Raw genomic sequence first — 22442 nt, forward strand, 5'->3', positions numbered from 1 at the left:
GAGAGAGAGAGAGAGAGAGAGAGAGAGAGAGAGAGAGAGAGAGAGAGAGAGAGAAAGAAAGAAAGGAAGAAAGGAAAACGAAGATAGAACGTGTACGAAATGGAGTTGACCATGAAAAAATGTGCTGCAAGAAGCGGCCTGCTGTCTGAAACATTCACACATGGAATAAATGCCATTGGAAAACATGATTTTTGCATTACCTATGTGTCATCCACACGTTGATATTTTTCCGAGTCTAAACTGTAGAAGACACATCCTGTCGAATGCATGGTGAAATTTGCATGGCCTGTGTTGCTTGTGTGTGTCTGACGACTAAAATCCAACGAAATGGCACAAATCATTTCGGCATCAAGTTTGATTTGGCGAAATAAAACCACCAAATGATTCAATTTAAGCATAATAGAACACCAATCAATCGGCTTGTCAGACGGAACAGAGCGCTGACGCGCGCAAACAAAGAAAGAAAGAGACAAACTTGAAAGAAACAGTATGCACACTTCAGTGAGCTGGGTATTGGATACAGACGACAAAGCAGAGAAAAGCGCTCGAGAGTGAGAGAGAGAGAGAAAGAGAGACGCATTGTCTCCTGAAACTACTCAAACTCGATCCCAAAAGCAACATTTGAGTGGATGAAATTGTGTTTCGCCATTGATAAGATTCGCTGAACCAAATGCTCGGAACAATTTGTTTTGAGCACGCTATTTGGAATGAAAACGACAACGATATCAAGAACATTACTGTTCAACCGTTTCCTCTTCTTTTCTCTCTCTCTCTCTCTCTCTCTCTCTCTCTCTCCTTCTCAAGTCACTGAAATTTCATGTTGTAGTCGTTGTCGTGTGAATTATAAGATTCAAAAATATTGATAAAGTCCTTAGGAAAATCGATCGATATTCTCACACATCGAATATGCTTGAATATAATTGAAATGTGAATCCAGAAGACGAGTTTCCCAGTAATTTTCGGGTGCATCCATCCATCACTTGATTTGTTACCCCAATGTCGATTGATTCTATGAAAAAACAACATAGAGCACCATATGTTAACGGAGATGTTTGCTTTTCGCAGAAAATCTCAAAATGAAACGGTCGTTAAAATTAATGAAAACTTTTTGCAGTTCATTTCCCTTTTCTTTTCCCATGTTGTGAGCGTGTATGTGTGTGTGTGTGTGTGTGTGTGTGTGTGAGCGAGATAAATCTGATCGAAATCAACATAGTTTTGATGTGCTTGGCGCTCTAGGTTATGGAGATGCACTTGTTTGTTCTTTTGCGCGCGCCGCCGTCGTCATCGCCGCCGCCGCCGACACCTCAGAATAGTTTTTTTTCTTCATTTTTGCTCGAACGCGCATCCGCCAGTACAAACTTTACGAATATGTAAATTAAAGTGGGGTAAACGACACATTCAACAACTATGTAATTTTCGTATGGATATTCTCTATTCTTCATGCCATTGGCTTTGTTATTTCATTTGTTTTTCTTTATCGTTTCTTTTCTTCTTCTTTTTTTTCTTCTCCTTCTTGCAGTGTGTTTCGCACTGGTAATCTATTCACTGGTTTTTTCTATTCGTCGGTTTTTTTTTGTTCATTTCATTTCGTTATCACTTTCCATTTGAATGTTAGAGATGTAATACAAACATATATTATGGAATGATCAGATCCAGAGCTTCTTCAGGGCGAAAGCCGGTGTATTTATAAGAAGATAATGAACTTTGCGAATTCTTTCATTGTGTTCACACATTTTACTGTTTTGTTTGTCGGTTGCAGCATAATTTGTTGTACATATGAATCAGATAAATACTAGCGTAATCGTATTAAAGCAATTGTTCACGTGTGCCTCGTGTTCAATGAATTGCATTTGCATTTTGCACAAAACAAAACAAAAACAGAAGAAGAAGAAGAAAACAACATATAGAAGAAGAGACTGCAATGAAAAAACAACAACCATGTATTCATTTTTATAGATTCGAAATGAAATAAGGTCTTGCGAATATTGAACTTGCGTTGGAGAAAGTGATGTTCACGGCTGTGAATACAATATCATCACTTTTACGATGGTGCTTCGCGCTTGATGAACTACAAATAAACTTCTCCACAGAATTAAACGAACGAACGAAAAAACCGACCCGCCACAATGGAATGAGTGAGAGGGGCCGAGAAAAAACGGTGGCAATTACTTATTGCTCATTACACATCTCACTATACTATCATTGCGATTTCATTTATTGAGAACGAAGACATGGGCCATTAGCTTGTTTGGCCAACAGATAATTAAGATGCTGATTAAAACGGCAAAAACGAAAGAGAAGAGGGAAAATTAAATCGCAAAAAAGTGATGTTTACTTTAAGCTTTGCTTTGCTTTGCTCTGCTCTCTCTCTCTCTCTCTATCTCTGCACAACCATATGCTTGGCTATTCGTACGAAGTGGATGAATCGGTTTGCTTGCCCAAACACAACGGAAGAGCGATGAAGACAGATGATGTGCTGAGATGTAAAACAAAGGTAGCGTTTGATTTATGGGAACATTAAGCACCCGTGTCATTTGCAAGACATCCAGTGACGAACTATGAACATTTTTGTTCAGGCTTGGATTTTTTCTTCTCTCTATTCATCTTCAGTCGAAACTGGAAGTTTAAATTCTTTTTATTTATTTTTTTCTTCGTTCGGTTATTACAGTCACTAAGCATTCATACATAATTAGCAGGAAAACGGTTTGTTTTTTTTCGCCGACAAACGGTTGAAATCATGTGCTGTACTTGAGTTCGGTCAAAATCTAGTTAAGCCAGAATGAATGACAGCCGCAAAGAGAAAGAGTCAGTACTGGAAACGGGCAACGTATAAAAATGATGAAAAGGAATATTTGTTGGCATGGCTTCTTTTAAGCAGCCTAATTATTCGTTCCACGGAAAATTCGAACGATTTATTTCATTTCTCATCCATCTGCGCTCAAGGGTTAATCATAAATATTCATGGCCTATTCCTTATGTGTATTTTTTCTTCGCCGGTTCTTTTCTCTTTTTTTTTATATTGCTGTTGCCTTCGTGACTCAAGCATAATTTCACTGATGGATTATATCAACATTCAGAGATCTGGTCGAATTTATCATTCAAAATGTTGGTTCTGTTGCCATGGCCAGTTTTCGGCCCAACACTTTCATCATAAATAGCATTACGGAATGTTCTTAGTATCGTTGGTCATTTTTCATTTGTTTTTTTTTTTTCGTTTGGGGAAACAAAATGCGCACACAAACCGAGAAAACAAATGCCGGCCGCTTGCCGAGAATCAATTACTGTTTTGTGCATACAAACTTGCAATTTGATAAATAACCCGTCTGTCATCATTCTTTGCGATTGAATGATCAAAAGACATTCCATCCATTGTTATTATTGCTGATATTGATTTCCAATCAAATTTACCATCGATTGTGGTTTCTATCCTGCTCACAACATACAAACACACACACACACACACACACACACACACACACACACACACACACACTTATACTTGACTGAACTGATGGAACCCAATTCGCCACTAATTGAACGAAAACTATTAGCTTGTTTATATTGTTACGGTATTCTTACCACAACATCATTCTAGACATTTATTCTTCTTGGACCATCACCACAATACCGTACGATGAATAATGCGCAGAATACATGCAGCTATAATATTCGTCGACCTCTTCGATATAGAAACATATTTCGTTTTCTTTTCATCCAATTCAACATGGAAACATTCATTTGGCTTTCATTTGTCGATGTGGCCAAGTTTGCATTTCCATGCGGCCAGTTCAAATTCCCGGGCTCATTATAAATATTCGAACACATTTTTACTTCATTCAATTTCAATTCATTTCAATGGGTCCATTCAATGATTACACAATTTTTGACACAATCAAAATGTTGCGTCATTACACAATCTACTTCTTCACAATATTTTTTCCGCTGAACAAAATTCAATTAGAGCACCGGAAAAAATTGGGCGTGAACAAACAAAATCATTTTCCACCACCGGAACAATAGACATGTATTTCGTGAATAAACAAAAGTTGTTCCGCTTTCTTAATGGCAGAATCCAAGTGCGAAAACTGTCATACATTCATTGAATTTGAAAAATTCACTTTTGTGAGGTCACAGTGTTATTTTATAATCCAATTGGATGAACATCACATCAAATCAAAGTGAAAAGCTGACGAGAAAGTGAACTGTGACAGGCAATTATGTAGTACAAGAGCAGAAAAACCAAAGGGTTAGACACGAATTCATACTCGACAAACACTCGCCGATACTAGAATCTACTCAGTGCTACTCGGTGCCATTTGGTTCAGTGTAATGTGTATGCTGTCGAAGAACTGTCAACGTCTATTGAGTGTTTTGAGTAGTTTCGAGTTTACATTTAAAAGACATAGATGTACTCGGGACTACTCGGTGCAAAATGAGACAAATTCGTCAAAACTTGTACGCTAAAAAAACTGCGTCCACCCCCTTGAGAAAAACGCACTTCTGTTGTTGCTGCTGCTGCTGTTGTTGTTGTCGTCGTCGTCAGCAGCGTTGTCGCTACAACGGAGAGCTCTTCAACCAAAAATGTGCTGTACTTCATGTAAATTAATTAACTAGATTTAAAATGAACTACACGCAAAATCATTTGATGCATATCATATGCGGTATGATCCTTGGCTATCCAACTAATGATGTAATTTGAATCGAGTGCTCGAGGTTTGTAGGCGTTTCCATTAACGGGTCAATTTAATGATCTGGCGAAATATTCAACACAGACACATACACACATATAGACACACAGAGACACACAATTGCACGCACAATTGGTGTCTGCATGACAAACCAAAATTACTAAAAAGAATGTTTGCACCAACAGAGAGCCCGAAAAAAAACGATAAATTTTCTTCTGCAACTCATGCCCTGCCCACTTCAAAATACCACAACCCCTGCACCACACTAACAAAACAAAGTAAAACACGTATTTGCGATGAGCGCATTCAGTGAAGTTCATTTCAATTCTTTACGTCGTTAGACGCACTCATGAACGCGACAAATTGAACGCATCAACAATGTTCCGTAATGAAAGAAACATTTTTTACTTATAAAATTGATGTTTATCACGTGCTACGCTCTCACAAAAATCAATTTTGCACATTCGTGACATTTTTTTTTTTTTTGTCTACTTTATTAACAAATATAGAAAAAATTTCAATAATACATTGAACGATCTGTGTCACAACTTTTGACACTTGTCTCGTAGCGCTAGAAGTGAGCTGTCAGACGCTTAGATGCAGGACCTTCGCAAAATACTAAACACTTTCAATTTACGAAAATGGCTGCACATAAGCTTAGCTTTAATTGAAAGCAATGCCATAAATTGCGGTTGATAAAAAAAAATTTAATTCAATGTTTCACTTTAGATTTAATGCTAATTAGTTTGTTGACATGGGCGAATAAAGCATCAAAGTGAAATGGGCTCAAGTTACTCATTTGATGGATGTTTGTTTGGTTTGTTTTTTTTTTTGGAAAATACACAACGAATTAGACCAAAATATGATGCCAGCCTCCCACCATTGTGTCGAATTACAAGAGCTGGCTGGGCTCAGGTAGAAACACCAAATAGAAAAAAAATACCACGTGCAATTCAAATGATTAAATATAAACTATTTTCCAAAATTCCAGTAAATGTTCTCCCCACAGTTCACCGTGACGAGTATGTCAGTCGCATTGAAATTCGATGGGAAACGATTTTGCTAATTTCGAAACCATTTAACTGAATGCTTCGAAGGCAATAGAGGGAGAAAAACAAGACCGCAGTTCTTGTGTTTTTAGTTACTTAATCTATTTTGTTGTTTCACAACAAACTATTTTTTGGCGCACTACATGAAATGTATTTCATCAAAGTAACTTTGAAGTAATATATTTATTTGCAAAATGAATTACAAGATCTTGGATTTATTTCTTTTTTGAAATATACTGCCTTTGGTTTTTAAATAAAAAATATGAGCATAAAATTCAAATTCACCATAATTTGTTTCAACACTCAAAAAGTATCTAGACAAAAAAAAGCAGATTAGTAGCTCTACATTTCATGTAGTGCTAAAAACAGAATTAGCAAACTGCATGCAACCGTATTTGCCAAGCATTCAAACACAGTAACGATGAACGAAAACAAAAAACAAACACACGACGATGGTGTATTTGATCCATATTTCGTTTGGCGAACATTCGCTTGTCTAAACAATATTTGAATCGGCATTTTCGTTCCGTTATTTCCGTTGTTTTAATACGAGATGTGAGAGTCATTTTTGCATATAAAATTGTTATAAGCACCCATGAGGAAGGCTTTCCATTTCTACTGAAATTGTGGTTATTGTTGTTGAATGTTTTCAATGAAACCGCATAATGTGGATTCGTTTGCCATTGAAATCAGTCGCTGCAGAGAGTATTCCGTACGCCCTCGATACTACCACCAGCACCACCATCGATGCATATGTAAATATGGTAAATACGATAAATTCTGGAAGATTACCTTGTTAACACGCGGCAACCACCGAAACCATTCAATATTCACGGATACTTTTATTTCGTTCACTTGGTTGCGATCGCATTTTCGCTTCACATATTATATTCGCTATATGTGGAGTGGATTTGGGAATGCCGTGTGTGCGCGCACGGTGCGAATAACCATATTTTAATCAGAATAAACAGGACACGGTACGCATTGCTGCAAAATTGTATGCTCTTTCATGTCATATCCCATTTACATGGAATTATAATTCTGACGAACGAAATATTTCATACTGGGTATGTCGATGTTTCCATAAGCATGAAATGGATCGCATCATACCAATTGATATGCATTGTGGTACTGTTTGGATTTTTTTCTGTTGTTGTTTGGATTTTTTTCTGTCGTTTTTTGGTTCATAATGCTCCATAGCGTGCACGATTTCAAGTACGATATGTGAAATTCTCTTTCTGTTGAACGGAAAATACCGAATGCCCCAATTGCAATAGAGAGACACATTAATGGATTTTAGCTGAAAACGATTCAGAGACATTTTGCTGGTGCGAGAACAAAACGCAGATTAATTTCATGACAATAATATTCTCCATTTCGACGATTTTTATTCCTGTCTTTTTTATGGACAATGAATAATTGGAGCCAATAGTGAAATTCCGAAATTGAATATACACATACGGGGTTTTCCCCCCGGAAAATCGGAGTATGCAGCAGAGTGAACGAGGGTGCATAGTTTCTAAGCCTTTGGTGGCAAAATGCAAACGACAATTCGAGAGTATATAAGAGAGAGAAAGCATTTGTCATAATTTCATTGTAACCGTATTAGTAATTACATTGACATAAAGTTGAATCGACATCGAAATGGGTGACAATCCTCGTTCGCTTCATTGTTTGGAATTTCCGTATATCGGCAAATATTCGTTCAGTTCACCTCACGTTTGGAGAGAGATTCATGGGGGATGGGGTGGCACGAAGGGAGAGAGACACCGACCAAAAGATAGGAAGCACATTTGTTTTATCTTAGCGTTTGCCAACTGTGCTACGAATGCGTACATGAATCATTTAGACTACACGCTTTCAACATAAAAGCCAGACATTAAAAACCGTAGCGTTGGCAATAAACAGTGCTCGAGTGGTGCCGAGCACTTTTTGGTCGTGTTTTTCCCTATTTTCACTCATTCTCACACTCTCCCGTTGCTCCTTTCTTTGCCCTCGCATTCGCCGTATTCTTCCGTTTATGTCACCAAGCACAACGCTATTGTGTTTTCGATTGCTTTAATTTGATGACAGCTACATGATGTAATTGATATCTATTTGGTAGGCGGTTGCAATAAATTAACATTATTATAAGTGTTTTCACGCAAATGAAATGTCGCACGCGCACACACACTATTTTATGACTTGCAAGTTAAAATCAATATTATGAATAAATTGTTTGTTGCTCATATCTCCATCTAAATCTCTTGCTGGTTGACGCCATCATCACCGAACGAACGAACGAACGATTCGTAGAAATTTATCGTTTCAATGGCGTCCGAAATGAATAGACGAATTTGCAGATGTCATGTGACACAAAAATACGAATATATTCGGAATTATCGTCAGGTAAATGGCATCACGTCTTGTGATTTTGTGCTTTTCTTCATCAACTTAGGGCTATTTAATTTGTTCATTACGCAATCAGTACATTCAACAGTGATGAATGTGCTCGTAATTTGTGCCAGATACACAAACACTTTCTCTTTACCACACGTGCTGTTCCTTTTGCCAGAGAAAACCAATGACTCATTTCTTCCTCTATTGCTGTACTTTTCACTTTTGTTTACTGTAATGAAAGGTGAATGGGGTGTCGGATTGGTTCAATTTCCATCGAAATCTCCACCCAACAAAAACACTCAAGTACCAAATATATATTATTATTCACTCTAATCACTATAAAATATCAAAGATGAGTAAACTTTTAAATCGCTCGGTGTCGCTCTTCGTTTTTTGTGTGTGTGTTACGATAGAGATATTTGATTTATAGTGTAACCAAAATTGTGCCATTACCAAATTGATAAGGTTGATTGCTCTCATTGACTCTATCAGCTTACAAAATCATAGTTAAACATATATCCACGTGCCATTGACGCATCGATTACTTTATTGGTTTTTAATGTTGTATTGAAACAAGCAGATTTCTATGTAAGTACACACTATACACAGAATACAATTTGCCCTTTGACAACACCATGAAATTACTTGCTACGAGAGAGGGGCAATTTTCAAATTGTCGGTGCGGTCAAAAAGTGAGTGTGTTTCGTTCGTTCGACCATTCCATTCATTCGGTGAAATGTAATAGTTCAATGGCCGACAGAACGCAACCAAATAAAGTATGCTGCCCATCAAAAGGTTCATTGTAGACGATAATCGTCGACTATATACGCGATGTAATGTGTATCCTCTTTTCTTTCTTTTTTTCCATGCGGAATTTAATGCCGGGATTTTCATAATAATGAATGAAATTGAATTGATTTGATCAAAAAATGATTACGATGATTATCGTTATTTGAGAAGCCCAAAAATGGTTGTACATTTAAGCCAATATAAGCTAACCGCTCTAGATTTTGTCCACTTCACATCAACTTGTAGAATTCCAGTCGAGTGTGTCCCGAACAAGACGAATGTTATGCTTATGAATAACGAAAACGACCATTCCACTACGTATCGACGCCTGCCCGATTCAACGCCGTCGCCAATACTTCGTCGCAGTAAATCGGTTCGTGCATCGTTCAGAATGCTTGGCTCAAGATGGAAGTCGTCGTCATCGTCGTCATCGTCATCATCGTCGTCGACGGTGACGAGTAACGGTGGTAGTTCGAAAATTGATAGCGCCACTGGACCGGTACAAAAGCATACCATCATATCGAAAGATGCCGTTTCCGAGCGATTTGGCAAAGATTTCAACCGAAATGTTAAACAGCCAATGACCAACACAAGCGATCGATTACAATCGATGGTACCGCCAACGACAACGATGACGACAACATCGTTGTCATCTTTATCATCGTCCATGCCACAATCCATTCTGCCCGTAAAAACGAAAACGAAATTTTTTCATGCGTTTGCCAAAGAGAATGTGAACGAACGGCACATACAGTATGAGATTCCAAAAAATGTTGCACCTAAGGCAGCTGCTCTGCTTCAAATACCTGTGCTACCCCATCGACATCAACACCATCACCAGCACCACCAGCCAATGAATGGCAACATCGAGCCAAACATCCAATATTCGCAACATCAACATCATCGGCACCAACATCAGGAGCAGCGAAAAAAGCACGATCTTATCAAAATGGATGGAAAATTCAATATGCATTTGGACCGTAACTCATGTGACTTGATTGCGAACAGCAATCAATTCGCTCTACTGAAATCTTTATCGGATAACAGTGACGCATCAAACAGCCAGGATATGTACAAGGCAGCAACTATTCGACGAGCTCCGTATTGGCCCAATAGTCAGCCACTGAAATACAGTAAGAATTTCGGTTGATTTCACTCTTCCTCTCTCTCTCTCTCTCTCTCTCTCTCTCTCTGTCTCTTCCACACACTTTTTCGCTTTTGCTCAACTGCGTGCGCTCATTTATTCTAATCGCCAACCGTAGATGGACCGAACGCGCATCAAGTCGTGCGAAAATCACGAATCACAGCACTTCGATTTGCAATGTCGACACTTGTTTCCACTGACTTTATGGATCACCATTGTATTGTATTATTGTGATAAGATTCGTTTTCCTTTCGATATAATTTTTCTCTCTTTCTATCCCCCTCTCTCTCTCTCTCTCTCTCTCTCTCTCGTGCTTCATTTCAAGTAGCAACAACATCAATTCACTTGTAATCGCAGATTCCACAAATACCGGAAATTGTGTTTCATTTTCACGTACCGAAATGCTGTTATTTCCAATTTTCATTTTTTGTCGTTGAATCGATTTCCACCCAGAAACCCAAAAAAAAACATATATAGGATTATGTTTATAAAATATATGTATGTGTGCATGTGTTCTGTGTGTGTATGTGTATATGAATAAGGCCAACCAAAATGAAACGAACAATGTATTGAAAGTTTAATCGAATACTCATCGAATTGTGTCAACATTTACACAGTTTAGTCTCAACTTTCATTTATTACTTCACAAACAACGTGACACTTACAAATTTTGCATGCATTTCGTATAATAAAATATCCATATTTCAACGAGTAATTTGAAATCACAATCCACACGATACACATTGAAGTGTTCAAGCATACCCGAACGGGATGAATAATATTCTTGGAGAATTTAAATCTCTTGATAAATCACCTCTCGTCCGATTGGAATGTTACGAAATGTAGAACAACAACCAATTCGCGTTTACATTGCGAATAGTTGTATCGACCCGAAACGATGGATTGGAAAATGCGAATTCCGACCAAAAAAAAAAATGCCGTACATTTTAATTTAATGTTGTTAGTGAGAGCTTTTCGCTTTGCCATCGTCGTTCTTCCAATCGGCAGAAAAAAAACGGTGATTTTTTTCCGATTGGTTGATTTAAATCCGCGCGTGCATTAAATGTTGCCTACAGGGATTGTTCACTGCCATCAATTCGTATAATCCATTTATAGTTTACTGTAACAAAATAGAGCTTTAGTTTTTTTTCACATTCAAGATTTGGTTCGCTTTTACTTTGCGTATACATCGGTTTTTTTATTTGTTACAATTTTAATTTTAACCATATTAGTTCAGATGAATTTTAATTTGTTTTTTTTTTCTTTCTTTTTTTTCAAATTATGATTTGCCTGATGGTCATATTTGAAATGGCAATAGAATCAGCAATATTACCTGAAACGGAGCGTGTAAATAAAATCCGTGCCACGTCGATAGCGCCCGTACAATTAATATCGAATCTATCGAAAAAACCGTCCACAGTATCGAATGTATTTTACGCGAATGGAAAGGCGCACGGCCATTCCAAGCATCGTGTTGCATGCATTGGTCAACATCCCCATAATCATTATCAACAACAACAACAACAGCAGCAGCAACAGCTGAACGAGTTGTTTATCCAACAAAAACATCCGATTCAAAAGCATCATTCGGTGGAAATTGATCGCAAAAATATGGACTTTTTGATACCACGAGCACCAAATGCTACTACGGCTGCCGCCACATGCCAATCGCAAGCCGCCTTCTCGAGCATCGTTGCACAGCGTTTCACATTGAATGACATTAAAAGTCATCTAAGCGATAATTTTAAAATTATTCAATCAACGGCAGCACCGCCACAAAAAATGACGAAAAAACAACTGAAATTGGCACAGGCACAATTAGACAAATTAACACAAATTAATATTCATTTACAGGGTATGTTGAACAGAAAGAAGGAGAGAAAAAAAATTAAATCATATCTTGTCATTATTCGAAAACGTCGTCGTCCTTTTTTCTCTCTCGCAAAATCAAACAAAAACTTCATTTCACTGTTTTGGTCTCAGCTAATGATTAAGCTTTTATTCAATAGAAGAAAAGAAAAAGCCACCAGAACAGAGAAATAATAGGGAAAATTCAACATTTGCTTGCCTACCTGAATTATTTCGGATCGATTTCAATTTAAATCACTACGGTCCACAGAAAAAAGCATTGATTCAATCATTTGAATGTATGCGTTTTTTTTGCTACTGCGACCCTGAAAATGTGATTGGTCCCAAATGAAATTGCGAGAAATGGGAATAATGCGAAATTAATAATGTATTATTATTTTTCCTCTCTCTTTTTTTATCCCGTAGCTCTATTTTCGGCTGTTGAAAATGGTCATTTGGAAAAAGCTCGAACAATTCTCGAATCAACTGATGTAGATATAAACAGGCAAGAACCGAAGGAAACAAATAACATTTGCAAATCAAATGAGACAACCCAATTAACTTGTCTATAAATAAATATATCTATTTTTTTCTTCTGCGTGATCTTTAAAAAACAGTTTGAACAGTGACGGATTGTCGCCTTTGGATGTAGCCGTGCTTAGCAACAATCGGTCACTTACAAAGATGCTGCTACAACACGGTGCAACTGAGGGAAATAAATGTGAGAGCATTTTTTGTTTTTGTGTTCATTTCATTTTGTTGTTGTTTTCTTTCTTCGTTTCAATGATTTCCCATTTCAATTCAATTGGAATCGATTTTGATTGGTGGTTTTAATATAAAACGCTTTTCTGTGTGCTTTTGTTCCAGTTAAATCAACCGATTCGTTGGGCAACCATTTGAATAATTTGCTGCGAGAAGCTGAAAATCGCATTCAAGAACTGAGTGGCATTGAAGATACTCCGCAAGCTCCATTCAGCACACGAGCTTCGTTTTCCAGTATTATCGGTAAGTTTCAACATGACTTTTCTCTCCCTCCCTCTCTATCTCTAACTCTCTCCATTGTTGTACCTTAATCATTACATCGCCTTACTAAGGATATTTTCAATTCATCATTTTTTTTCTCGCCTCTATCTTCATGTGCCTTTGTATTCAACCTAATTTAACTTTAAAGTCTCATGTAATATGCGTGCTATAACAAGTTAGAGGCCTCCGTGATATTCAAACTGTTTCTATTGTTTGGAACTAACAACAATTTTTTGCGTTGTATAAATTGATAACTCATTAGAAAACTTGTCGTTGGGGCGTATAATGCAACAAAAAAAAGAGAAGGAAATCCATAAAAGATCCACAGAAATGAAGAAAATTATGAAAAGAAAATCTATCTATAGAGCGGCTAGAGAAGATCTGCACATGGTTGGTTTTCTTCTATCCAATCGATACAACTTTGCTAGCCTTTTGACCTTTTTTTCCCTGCAAGCAAATTCAAGCACAAACAATTTGCAACGATTGCACATATTGGCTTCAATGTGAAGTAAGCATCAAGGCTCCAATCACAAGTGGAAATCAATTAAATTTGCTCTAATTGTTTCTACTTCGTTTTTCTTTCTCTTTTTGTTGTGGATTTAAAGAAAATGCTTCAGAACACAAAACAAGCGACACAAGATCACAGGACACATGTGTTTCCAAGTTATATGAATTGCACACTCATTAAAACTTGAAACACATGAACGTTCTCAATACCATTGATGTTGTCACATTTGCTGTTTACACCGCGTCGAAATATATTATATCGGATTTTTCAATTAACACAATGGTCAAACGTATATATCTCGTATTGAAACAGTAATGAGTTAGACCATGGATTAGAACGCGCGCTCGTGTTTGTGGTTTGTGTGTGTGTGTATATTTTCGGACATCATGAAAATGAAAATCTTTTCTCTATTTTTATCAGTGCCGTAACGAACATTAAATTGCGTCCAAATGACTTGTTAAATTTTTATGAATAGAGTCATGAATAATTTGATGTTATTCTTCTCTCTTTCTTTCTCCAAATATGAATGAAAGGAAATACATTTTGTATTGATACGTATTGTGCCTCACGAACAAAACTAAAAAAACCCACCGCATTTTTGTTCGACTTTTCTCGAGTGTCTATAAATGTTCGTTAAATCCAAACGAACAACAGCAAAAAAAAACCCACACACATTTCATGCGTGACATGATTTACATCGAAAAATCCGGCCCTTGTCTAGTGATTTTTGTGGAAAATATAACGATGAACCAGTGAAAAATGCGTTGCTTCAAAATTTCGATATGATTTTGTTTAGTGTGCTACTATCGACACGTGCTGCTTCAAATGATCGTTCAATAACACCTCAGGATTTATTTCGCACTCAAAAATCGGCCAATATGTTCCAATAACAATCATTGAATATCTCTTTTTTTCTGTACATGCATGAGAAAAGTTTTCTTGTTGAGCATCAATTTCCCTTCCACTTGGATGATGTAAAATCCTTTGTGCCAGAAAATGGGTGGCTAAAACAAAATTCCAAGTCGAACACGAATCGCTCAAAGTGATTACATTCTACTTGTGTACATCAAAGAACAGGCTCGGCTCGGCTCGACGTAGCCGCCTTCATTTCAGCTCAAGGTTAATACACACCTGCAGACTTTTGATCAATCATTTGCTTTATTAAAACGGTGTATGTGTGCACTTTATTCATCATATTGACAAAATGACTTCACTTCTGAGAATGGCGCTGCGCAATTTTCCATTTTTGCACCACACTATATTAAAGAACATTATAATTATTTGAAAAGCTGTTCAAAAGGCACAATTTTATTGAAAGTGCAAAAGTCGAATACTTTCTCCCCCTATGCTCGTTCCTGGTGTGTATGAGTTCAATTGAAATTTCGACATAGGAAAGATATGAATGGAATGAAAACGCCAACGTATTAAATCAAGCTGCCGTCTTCTTCTTTTGTAGGCACACGCGTGCCCTTCTATTTCGACATTTGACAACGGTCTTCGATTGGGCAAAGAAAAAAGTTGAAATTTAAATAGAATCAGATTTTCATCGATTCGCTTGATTTGCATTCATTGAATACGTTGTTGTAAAACGAATGAGAATAAGAGAAAAACTTTGAATCAACCGTTGTCCATTCAAATAATTTTTTTTAAACAAATTTCAACCCATCTACGTAACGAGGGTGTGGGTTTTACGACCACAAAAACAATCAAATTCGGATCGATGGCATTCTCATGAAAATTGAATGGCGTCCTCTTTTGACTTTGCTTCCGGCAGAGAGTAAACCGCAGATTATCCCTATAATTTTGTGCCATGAATAAACTAAGACGCTGCTTTCTCACTAACTTTCTCCGTTCGTTATGTCATTATAACGCAATTATACGCACACGTCTAGCTTGAGATTCTATGGAAATCGTATGGACGCCACACAATTACAATATGAAATTTTAATATATAACATTGATAGATTCGTTCATTCAAGGAAATACTCACTTCTGAGTGAATAAATGGTAAGGCACTCTTATCATCAACAAAACTTACCAATTGATTGATAATTTCGATCGAAGTTGCGTGACAAAATACAATTTATTAATATTGTCTGGTCTTATGAAATCAAAGTAGCTATTCCATTGATTCTAAGAATTACTGTGTGTATAAATAAGGAATTGGGCATACGTTTTAAGCTTACATACTTTGTGTTTTAATTACATGAAATAGCTTGTGTTTAACAAGGGTTTCTAATGGTGAATTCAAGAGCGTATCGATTTGAATCGGAAACCAGATATGAAGAAGCACTCAGGCTGGTCATTGATATTTGATGGCATTCAGCACATACGGTAAATACATTAGTGTTGCTGGAGTGCGACCAATGTGGAAATCTCACACCCGTTTTCATCCACTTGATTCCACTCTCACCGACTCGAGACAAAGTGTTACCACACCAGTTTAAATTCGCCCATACTCAATCCTTGTCATCATACCGCCCAAATACTTTAGATTGCACTTTCTTGTTGGATTTCGTACAAACTTCAAACGAATTGTCCACGACTGAAATGAAAATGACAAGTAAATACTTCTCTGTTCATGGGTTATCAATCCTAATGCATCATAATTGCGACATCAATAATGGAATATAAAACAATTTCGTTCGTGTTTATTAAACTGTCTGAAATTGACCGATTGTGTACTTTGTACGTTTCTATTTGCAGGCACCGCATACGCTGGACCATCTGTATCGGGTTGCACCGGTACAGAGACTGACAAACAGATTGGCATGTGGGAACGTCGTATCAAAGGATTGCGTCGAATGCTTTTGGGGTGGGATCAAACGAAACCACCCGATCCGCCAAATTTCATTGGCATCGATGTCACAAGCACGAATTCAGCTAACTTGCGCATACAGGAATCTGGTGATGGGCCAATAGCGACTAAGTTCAAAGGTGAGTGTCAAAATAGTTAGCCGTAGACCAAGTTAAAATAAAACGACAACAAAAAGCAACAACAGAAAAAAACACATGTGTAGCATATATCTTGTATTGATCTCCACCTACGTAGAAAGCCGACCTAAAATTGGCAACCCCTATAAATGAAGTTAAAACGTTTATGCTTGCTTGCTTGCATGCATGTGTGTGTGTGTGTTTGCGGATAAATTGAATGAAACAAATATATACGCATTACGTTGATTCAAACGTCGAAAATGTTGTTTATCTGCTTTCCGTTGGCCCAAAAATAGACTTTATTTTTTGACAATTATTTATGCACGTTATGAAGAAGAAAAAGAACAAGAACGAAAAAAAAAGAGAAATAAACGATTCCGACAATGAAATGCGTTGACATAGAATATGAGATATTGAATCGAAGCGCTAGACTGATAAACAAGATACTTCAAGTGGTGCGCTATTGAGCATGAATTTGATTTTAAATTTGATTTAACAGCTAAAAAAAGTCAATCAAGTGGCATTCAATCAATTATCGATTTCATTTGCTTTTGCACGACATCCTCATCAACGAGACGTGAGTGTTCACAATGTAAGAATTCATTATGTTCAAAGAATCATGGTTAAATATGACATTTATGCTGTATTCACTGACCGAGAGATATGCTTACGGTTTCCCTTCCTCTCACCATTCGATCATCACAAATTAACCAATATAGAGCCGATTATGGGCCAATTTCACAAATTTGTTGGGTACGCTCACTGATCATCGTAATCTTCATTGAATTTCTGACGAAATGACATCAACCGACCGACCGTTCGTCGATGTATATGCATGACACTGCTATCTGCTACAAAACCGAATATTAAACCAATGCGGCCGAAGTGTATCGAATACACAGTGGGTTTGAATTAATAACCGTAATGAAGTGACAACAACTAAATACTCAATCGGAATAAATCAAAAACGTTTTGTTCTGTTGACGCAGAAAATGAGCGGCAACAGCGTGGAATGCGTGCGCTTTCAATGAATTGCATGAATGGATGATTTAATGAGTGGCATGATAATAAGTTGCCAATTTTCGTACACATTATTCAGCAACAACAACAACGACACCACCACCACCGCCAACCATATAAATAAACGTTCTAATGGCTAATTCGTTGTGATTGATTTTCAGTTCAATGGTCATCACGTGTCGACTTCAGCAATATCGTTGGTGAACGTGAAGTAAACGAATGGAATAGTTTTCAAAATATAATGGCTGCCAATTGCCGAATAACCGATTTAACACATGGCCGACGCTACTTCTTTCGTGCATGCTGTGGCAACGTCAAGGGATGGGGCCAATATCTCACATCAACACCAAATAGTATTACACCATCGAGTAAGTGATTGAATGCGCCCCAATTGACATTGTGCCGCTCTCATTTTCACGTCGCTCAATTTTCCTCGACAAATTATTTGTCCAATGAATTGACGACTTCTTTTTTTAACATTTGCTGCTGTTCCCTCTTTTTCAATGCCATAATTTATTAATGACTCAAATACTTCGTGCGTTTTGTTCTTAGGTTGGCGTGATTTGGAGAATATTGAATCAAGATTTGCTGGTCGGCAAAAAATTCTTGATGACCTTTTTACAGCCGTGCGTCTATCACGACCAAATGATGCATCTGAAATACCATTAGACACACCAGCGCTACAAAGACGAAATCCAAAGAAGAAAACCACCATCAAGCAACTGTTTTCAGCGGCCTCGAAATTTCAGAAAAATTTAAGACGGTAAACAAGGGAATGGGAGAATGTGTGTAATCCACACAAAACGCACACTTGCCATTCGAATTGCATTTTTGTGTTCTATTTGAACTGAGTATTTTTGAGTTCTAACTTTTTTTTTCTCGCTTCATTTTCACCCAAAACAGCGGAATATTTTTGGCTTGCATCTTATACCATGAAGATAAAATCTTGGTCACGAACGAAGACTTTTTGCCAGTCATCGAAATCGATGAAACGTATCCGAGTAGTTTGCACACCGATTACCATTGGCTCATGAAGGTAAATGAACTGAAAATTCATACACTCGAAACTATTTTCGGATTTGACTAGATGGAGCTGATGCACTAAAATCGGATCGTTTTGTTTGTTTTTAGGTGGCTTGCACCTGGGATGATGTGAAAACACTTCGCACCGATATGGAACGGAATGCCACGTCGGCTGTTCACTTTCGGACGAAATTGTTGACGGCCGCCTGTCAAATGCAATCAGCATTATGCATACAGGATTTAGGTCAATTGTATCATAAACCGTTACGCGATTCTCATGGAACCGTTGTTTTAGCTTGTGTAAACAACGTTAAGGTATGAGAAATATATTTAGTTGTTTGTGCAGTTCGAACATGTTCGCGATTGCACATTATCTTTGTTTCTTCTTCTACTGCATTCTTCCCTGACACTTACACAATGTAGTGTAGTGTAATGTGAGCATCAACTGAATTACATTATGTTTTCTTTTCTCTTTCTCATTTTCCCCTACGTTCGGTTTTTGTTCGGGTTGGGATTTGCTACATTCAATTGGATTCGACAAAAAAAAAACAGGGACCGAAAACTGTGTCAGTACTCAACTCAAGGTGGATTCCATTAAACAAAGTGCAGAAGAAAATGACAGCAATCCACGAAGATAACAACATCAATGAGATTTTGTTGAGTTCAATTCAAGAGCAAATCAATTACCATCAAGCATCAACGGTGCGCTTGTCGAAGGGTTTGTATCTAGGCTATTTAAAAATGCAAAGCTCTGTCGATCAAATTCAAATTGTTGTACCGGCAAAAACGCCAAATATTTTGCCACACTCGAAGATCCGTGAAAATAACCATATTTCGTCGGAAGAGTGGAAATTTTTGAAACGAACCAAACTGACGGGCAATACGGATATGGGTGATGATCGGCCGTCTAGTGGCCAAGAGCTATTTATTGGTGCATTAACTGCGGCCGCCACACGGCTCTTCAAATACATGGACATTTCGTTGGAGGATGCGATGCCGAATCGTCTGTATGATTTTGAAGTGATTGAATTGAGTGCGGATGTTAGCTTTTTGATTGTATGCCCGCCGGCCGAATCATCGTGCGCTGTACCTGGACAAAGGGAAATTCTATTACAACGAGGCGATTTGCTGAGCCTACCGATTCAAGCCTTCGAAATGGTTCATTTGAAAACGTACCAGAGTGGCATCATTCAAAAGTATTCACGTTTATCGTGCATTTTGGAATTGGACACGGTGTTGGCGAATCAATCGCATCGCGAAGCATTTTCAACGATTGAAGTGCAAGCGGCCAAAGAACGTTTAGCCAAATTACAAGATTTGACGCAAAGCTTGAACGCTATTTGGAAGGGTGTACGTTGGTTGATGGACGTGATTAGTTTTGCACGTGATCGTGGCGCATATCTTGGTCTTTATATGCGCGATATTTTCGAATATAGTCCAATGAATAAAGAGGAATTGACGGTAACGCGTGATCCGATCAATCAACAATTGTTGCAACCGCCACCGCCACGGGGATCGATCAAAAGTTCACCGGGACGTGGAAGCTGGCCCGGTCCAACGCATTCACTTGGCGCAAACGGTTTGCTGGGTGCCGAACACTCAAAATCTGAACAACAATTGAGTGGTGCCAGTTTCAATATGAGTTCACGATACTTGAGCGCAACATCGGGCATTGAAACGTCATCACGTAAAAATAGTGCGGACTCAAATTTCTCACACTCGGGCAATAGTTACTATTCAGCTGGAGAATCAGTTGAACACATAAATCAACGACTTCCACCATCGCGATCCGAAGACACATTAGTACTATCGAAAAAGCATTCGACACCATTACATCGAAAACGTGCGACGACTGTAAATCCAACATTTGCCGGCGATTCATCGACACCGGTCACACCATCCAAACCGTTTATGCAAAAACCGAACAACGAATCCATTTCAAATCCAGCCACCGATTCAGATGTGGTGATTGCACGAGAAACGATGACAACATCCACACCGATCGCGGCGAGCGGTGGTTCACCAAAGGAATTAGTTGCAAGCAAAAAGGAAGAGTTGAAGTTGTTTACCGAAGATCCAATCATCTTCAAAGATCAATTGCACATTACCGAAGGTGATGCCATTGAACCGGTGCGAAAATCATCCACACCGGACTATCCGTCAACGAATCCATTTAAAATTTCAGCTGAACGCCGACCATCGAGTAGCCAGAAAAGTTCACCGGAACACAGCAAGAAGAAACAAGGCTCGCCACAGCGTCAGGCCGGCGATGATGAAGAGGATGCAACGACAAGCAACATGCTGCCTGGCATCATTCAGGTGTTTGCGGCATACAATACGGGTTTAGCGAATGGTACAAGCCTAAAACTCCATGTCACACCACGGACAACCGCACGTGAGGTGGTCGATTTAGTGGTGAAACAATTAAATATGGCTGTTGTGCTCAAGGGTAAAGACGGACCAATCTACGGTGCTGAACAATTCGATAATTTCTGCTTGGTCGCAGTAATTGGTGCTAGAGAACGTTGTCTGCGCGATGATTTTAAGCCATTGCAGTTGCAATACCCATGGAAGCGTGGCCGTTTGTATGTTCGTCAAAAAAATGATTTACTGGCTGCCATCGAACATTCAAATCGAGAAGCTACATTAATTTAAGCCAATCATTTTACGATTCCATGTGATTTGATGCTGATATTTATGAAATGAATGCATATATATTGATTCAATAATAAATACAAAATTGAGACATGGACACTAGGCACAATTTTGTCTAGGAAAATTTCAAAATAAAAACAAATAACGAATGCATGTTAGATTGACTATAAATAATTAGAATTCATTTATTTGTGCTTTGATGGCAAAAGCAAAACAAGACAGACTATATATATAATTATGCAAATACAGGCTTTGACGATGAAGCGATTGATGTGGTTTACCAAGTACGCAGTTGTTGGTGTGTTTAAGTCGCATGTCGGCCGATTGTTGTGTATTTAGCGTTTTAAAATGAGGGAATATTATTTACAAATGTGTTATATAATGTGTCCACATAGTATGTTTTAGCTAGAAAGTTGAGATGAGCGCATATGTATTATGGATTGACACAAAAACAAAACAAAAATATGATGATTATTAATTAGAAATCATTTTTAGCTGATTGATTATTATTAAACAAAAAGAATGAACACACAAAAAGAAAGAAATGTGTTTTTTTTCTGATTTACTCGTTTGTTTTTAATTTTTAAGTAGAGACAGAAAAAATGAGAAATTTTTTTAAAAGAAACAAATACATTTATTATTGTGTAGAAGTTAAACATTGACGATTGATTATTTTAGTAGCGTGACCGAAGAAAACAGAATATTTTAAATTGAAGTTTTATTTCAACAGTCCTGCGAATAGTTAAACAACAAATTTAGAAGCTTTAAGTCGTATGGTCTTATGAATATGTGAGAACAAGAAAAAAAAGTGCGTGCATTAACCGTTATAATATCATCTAAAATAGCAAACACATCTAAATCTCTAACCGGAGCCAATTCGATGCAAGGAAATAACATTTGCGGAACGAACAAGACAAAACAGCAAGAATAATACAAATAAATGTTCATGATTGGAAACTAGACAAGATATTAGCAAACTGACTAATAATTTTCAAAATATTTCAAAATCAAAATGAATATTTTTTATTTTTTTCAATTTCAAAACTACCGAATGCACGTACTTAATGTCCAATCCAATCTATCGAATTTTTTTGTCCAAACAAACATAATTTTTTTTAGATGAGAGAGAAATGTTTAAACAAAATGTAAAAAAAAACCCACATCAGTATTTAAAAAAAATGAATTAAACGTCTATGTGTCTAGCAAATTCAACAAAAAGTATTAACAACAACAACAACCAATGGAAACATTTCTGATTTAGACCACCAAAAAACTATATTACCATATTTGACCATAAATATTCCAAATAAAGTCGACAATTATTTTGCACTCTGTTTGACCATTGAAAATAGTTCGAACGCATTTCATTTCCATATTTTATT

At 37.5% G+C, this 22442-nt stretch overlaps 1 protein-coding gene across 5 annotated transcripts in view; it reads left to right on the forward strand.

Moving 5' to 3' along the window:
* Positions 1 to 21605, forward strand: part of LOC129578170 (uncharacterized) — a 110730-nt gene extending 89125 nt beyond the window's left edge. For 3 of the 5 annotated variants that reach the window (XM_055466341.1, XM_055466345.1, XM_055466344.1), the window contains 10 exons: positions 11368 to 11904; positions 12324 to 12402; positions 12515 to 12618; positions 12765 to 12902; positions 16135 to 16365; positions 17544 to 17750; positions 17935 to 18145; positions 18286 to 18418; positions 18514 to 18720; positions 18958 to 21605. In XM_055466341.1, coding sequence (XP_055322316.1) covers positions 11368 to 11904; positions 12324 to 12402; positions 12515 to 12618; positions 12765 to 12902; positions 16135 to 16365; positions 17544 to 17750; positions 17935 to 18145; positions 18286 to 18418; positions 18514 to 18720; positions 18958 to 21060 — 3950 coding nt within the window. In that variant the 3' untranslated portion in view covers positions 21061 to 21605. Of the gene's footprint in view, positions 1 to 9155; positions 10039 to 11367; positions 11905 to 12323; positions 12403 to 12514; positions 12619 to 12764; positions 12903 to 16134; positions 16366 to 17543; positions 17751 to 17934; positions 18146 to 18285; positions 18419 to 18513; positions 18721 to 18957 lie in introns of those variants that run through there. The other 2 variants (XM_055466342.1, XM_055466343.1) reach the window with 2 other exon arrangements.
* Positions 21606 to 22442: the final 837 nt, after the last annotated feature.

The sequence above is a fragment of the Sitodiplosis mosellana genome, unplaced genomic scaffold, assembly GCF_009176505.1.
Source record: "Sitodiplosis mosellana isolate CC-2019 unplaced genomic scaffold, AAFC_SMos_1.0 Smas_scaffold_6226, whole genome shotgun sequence".
Classification (NCBI taxonomy): domain Eukaryota; kingdom Metazoa; phylum Arthropoda; class Insecta; order Diptera; family Cecidomyiidae; genus Sitodiplosis; species Sitodiplosis mosellana.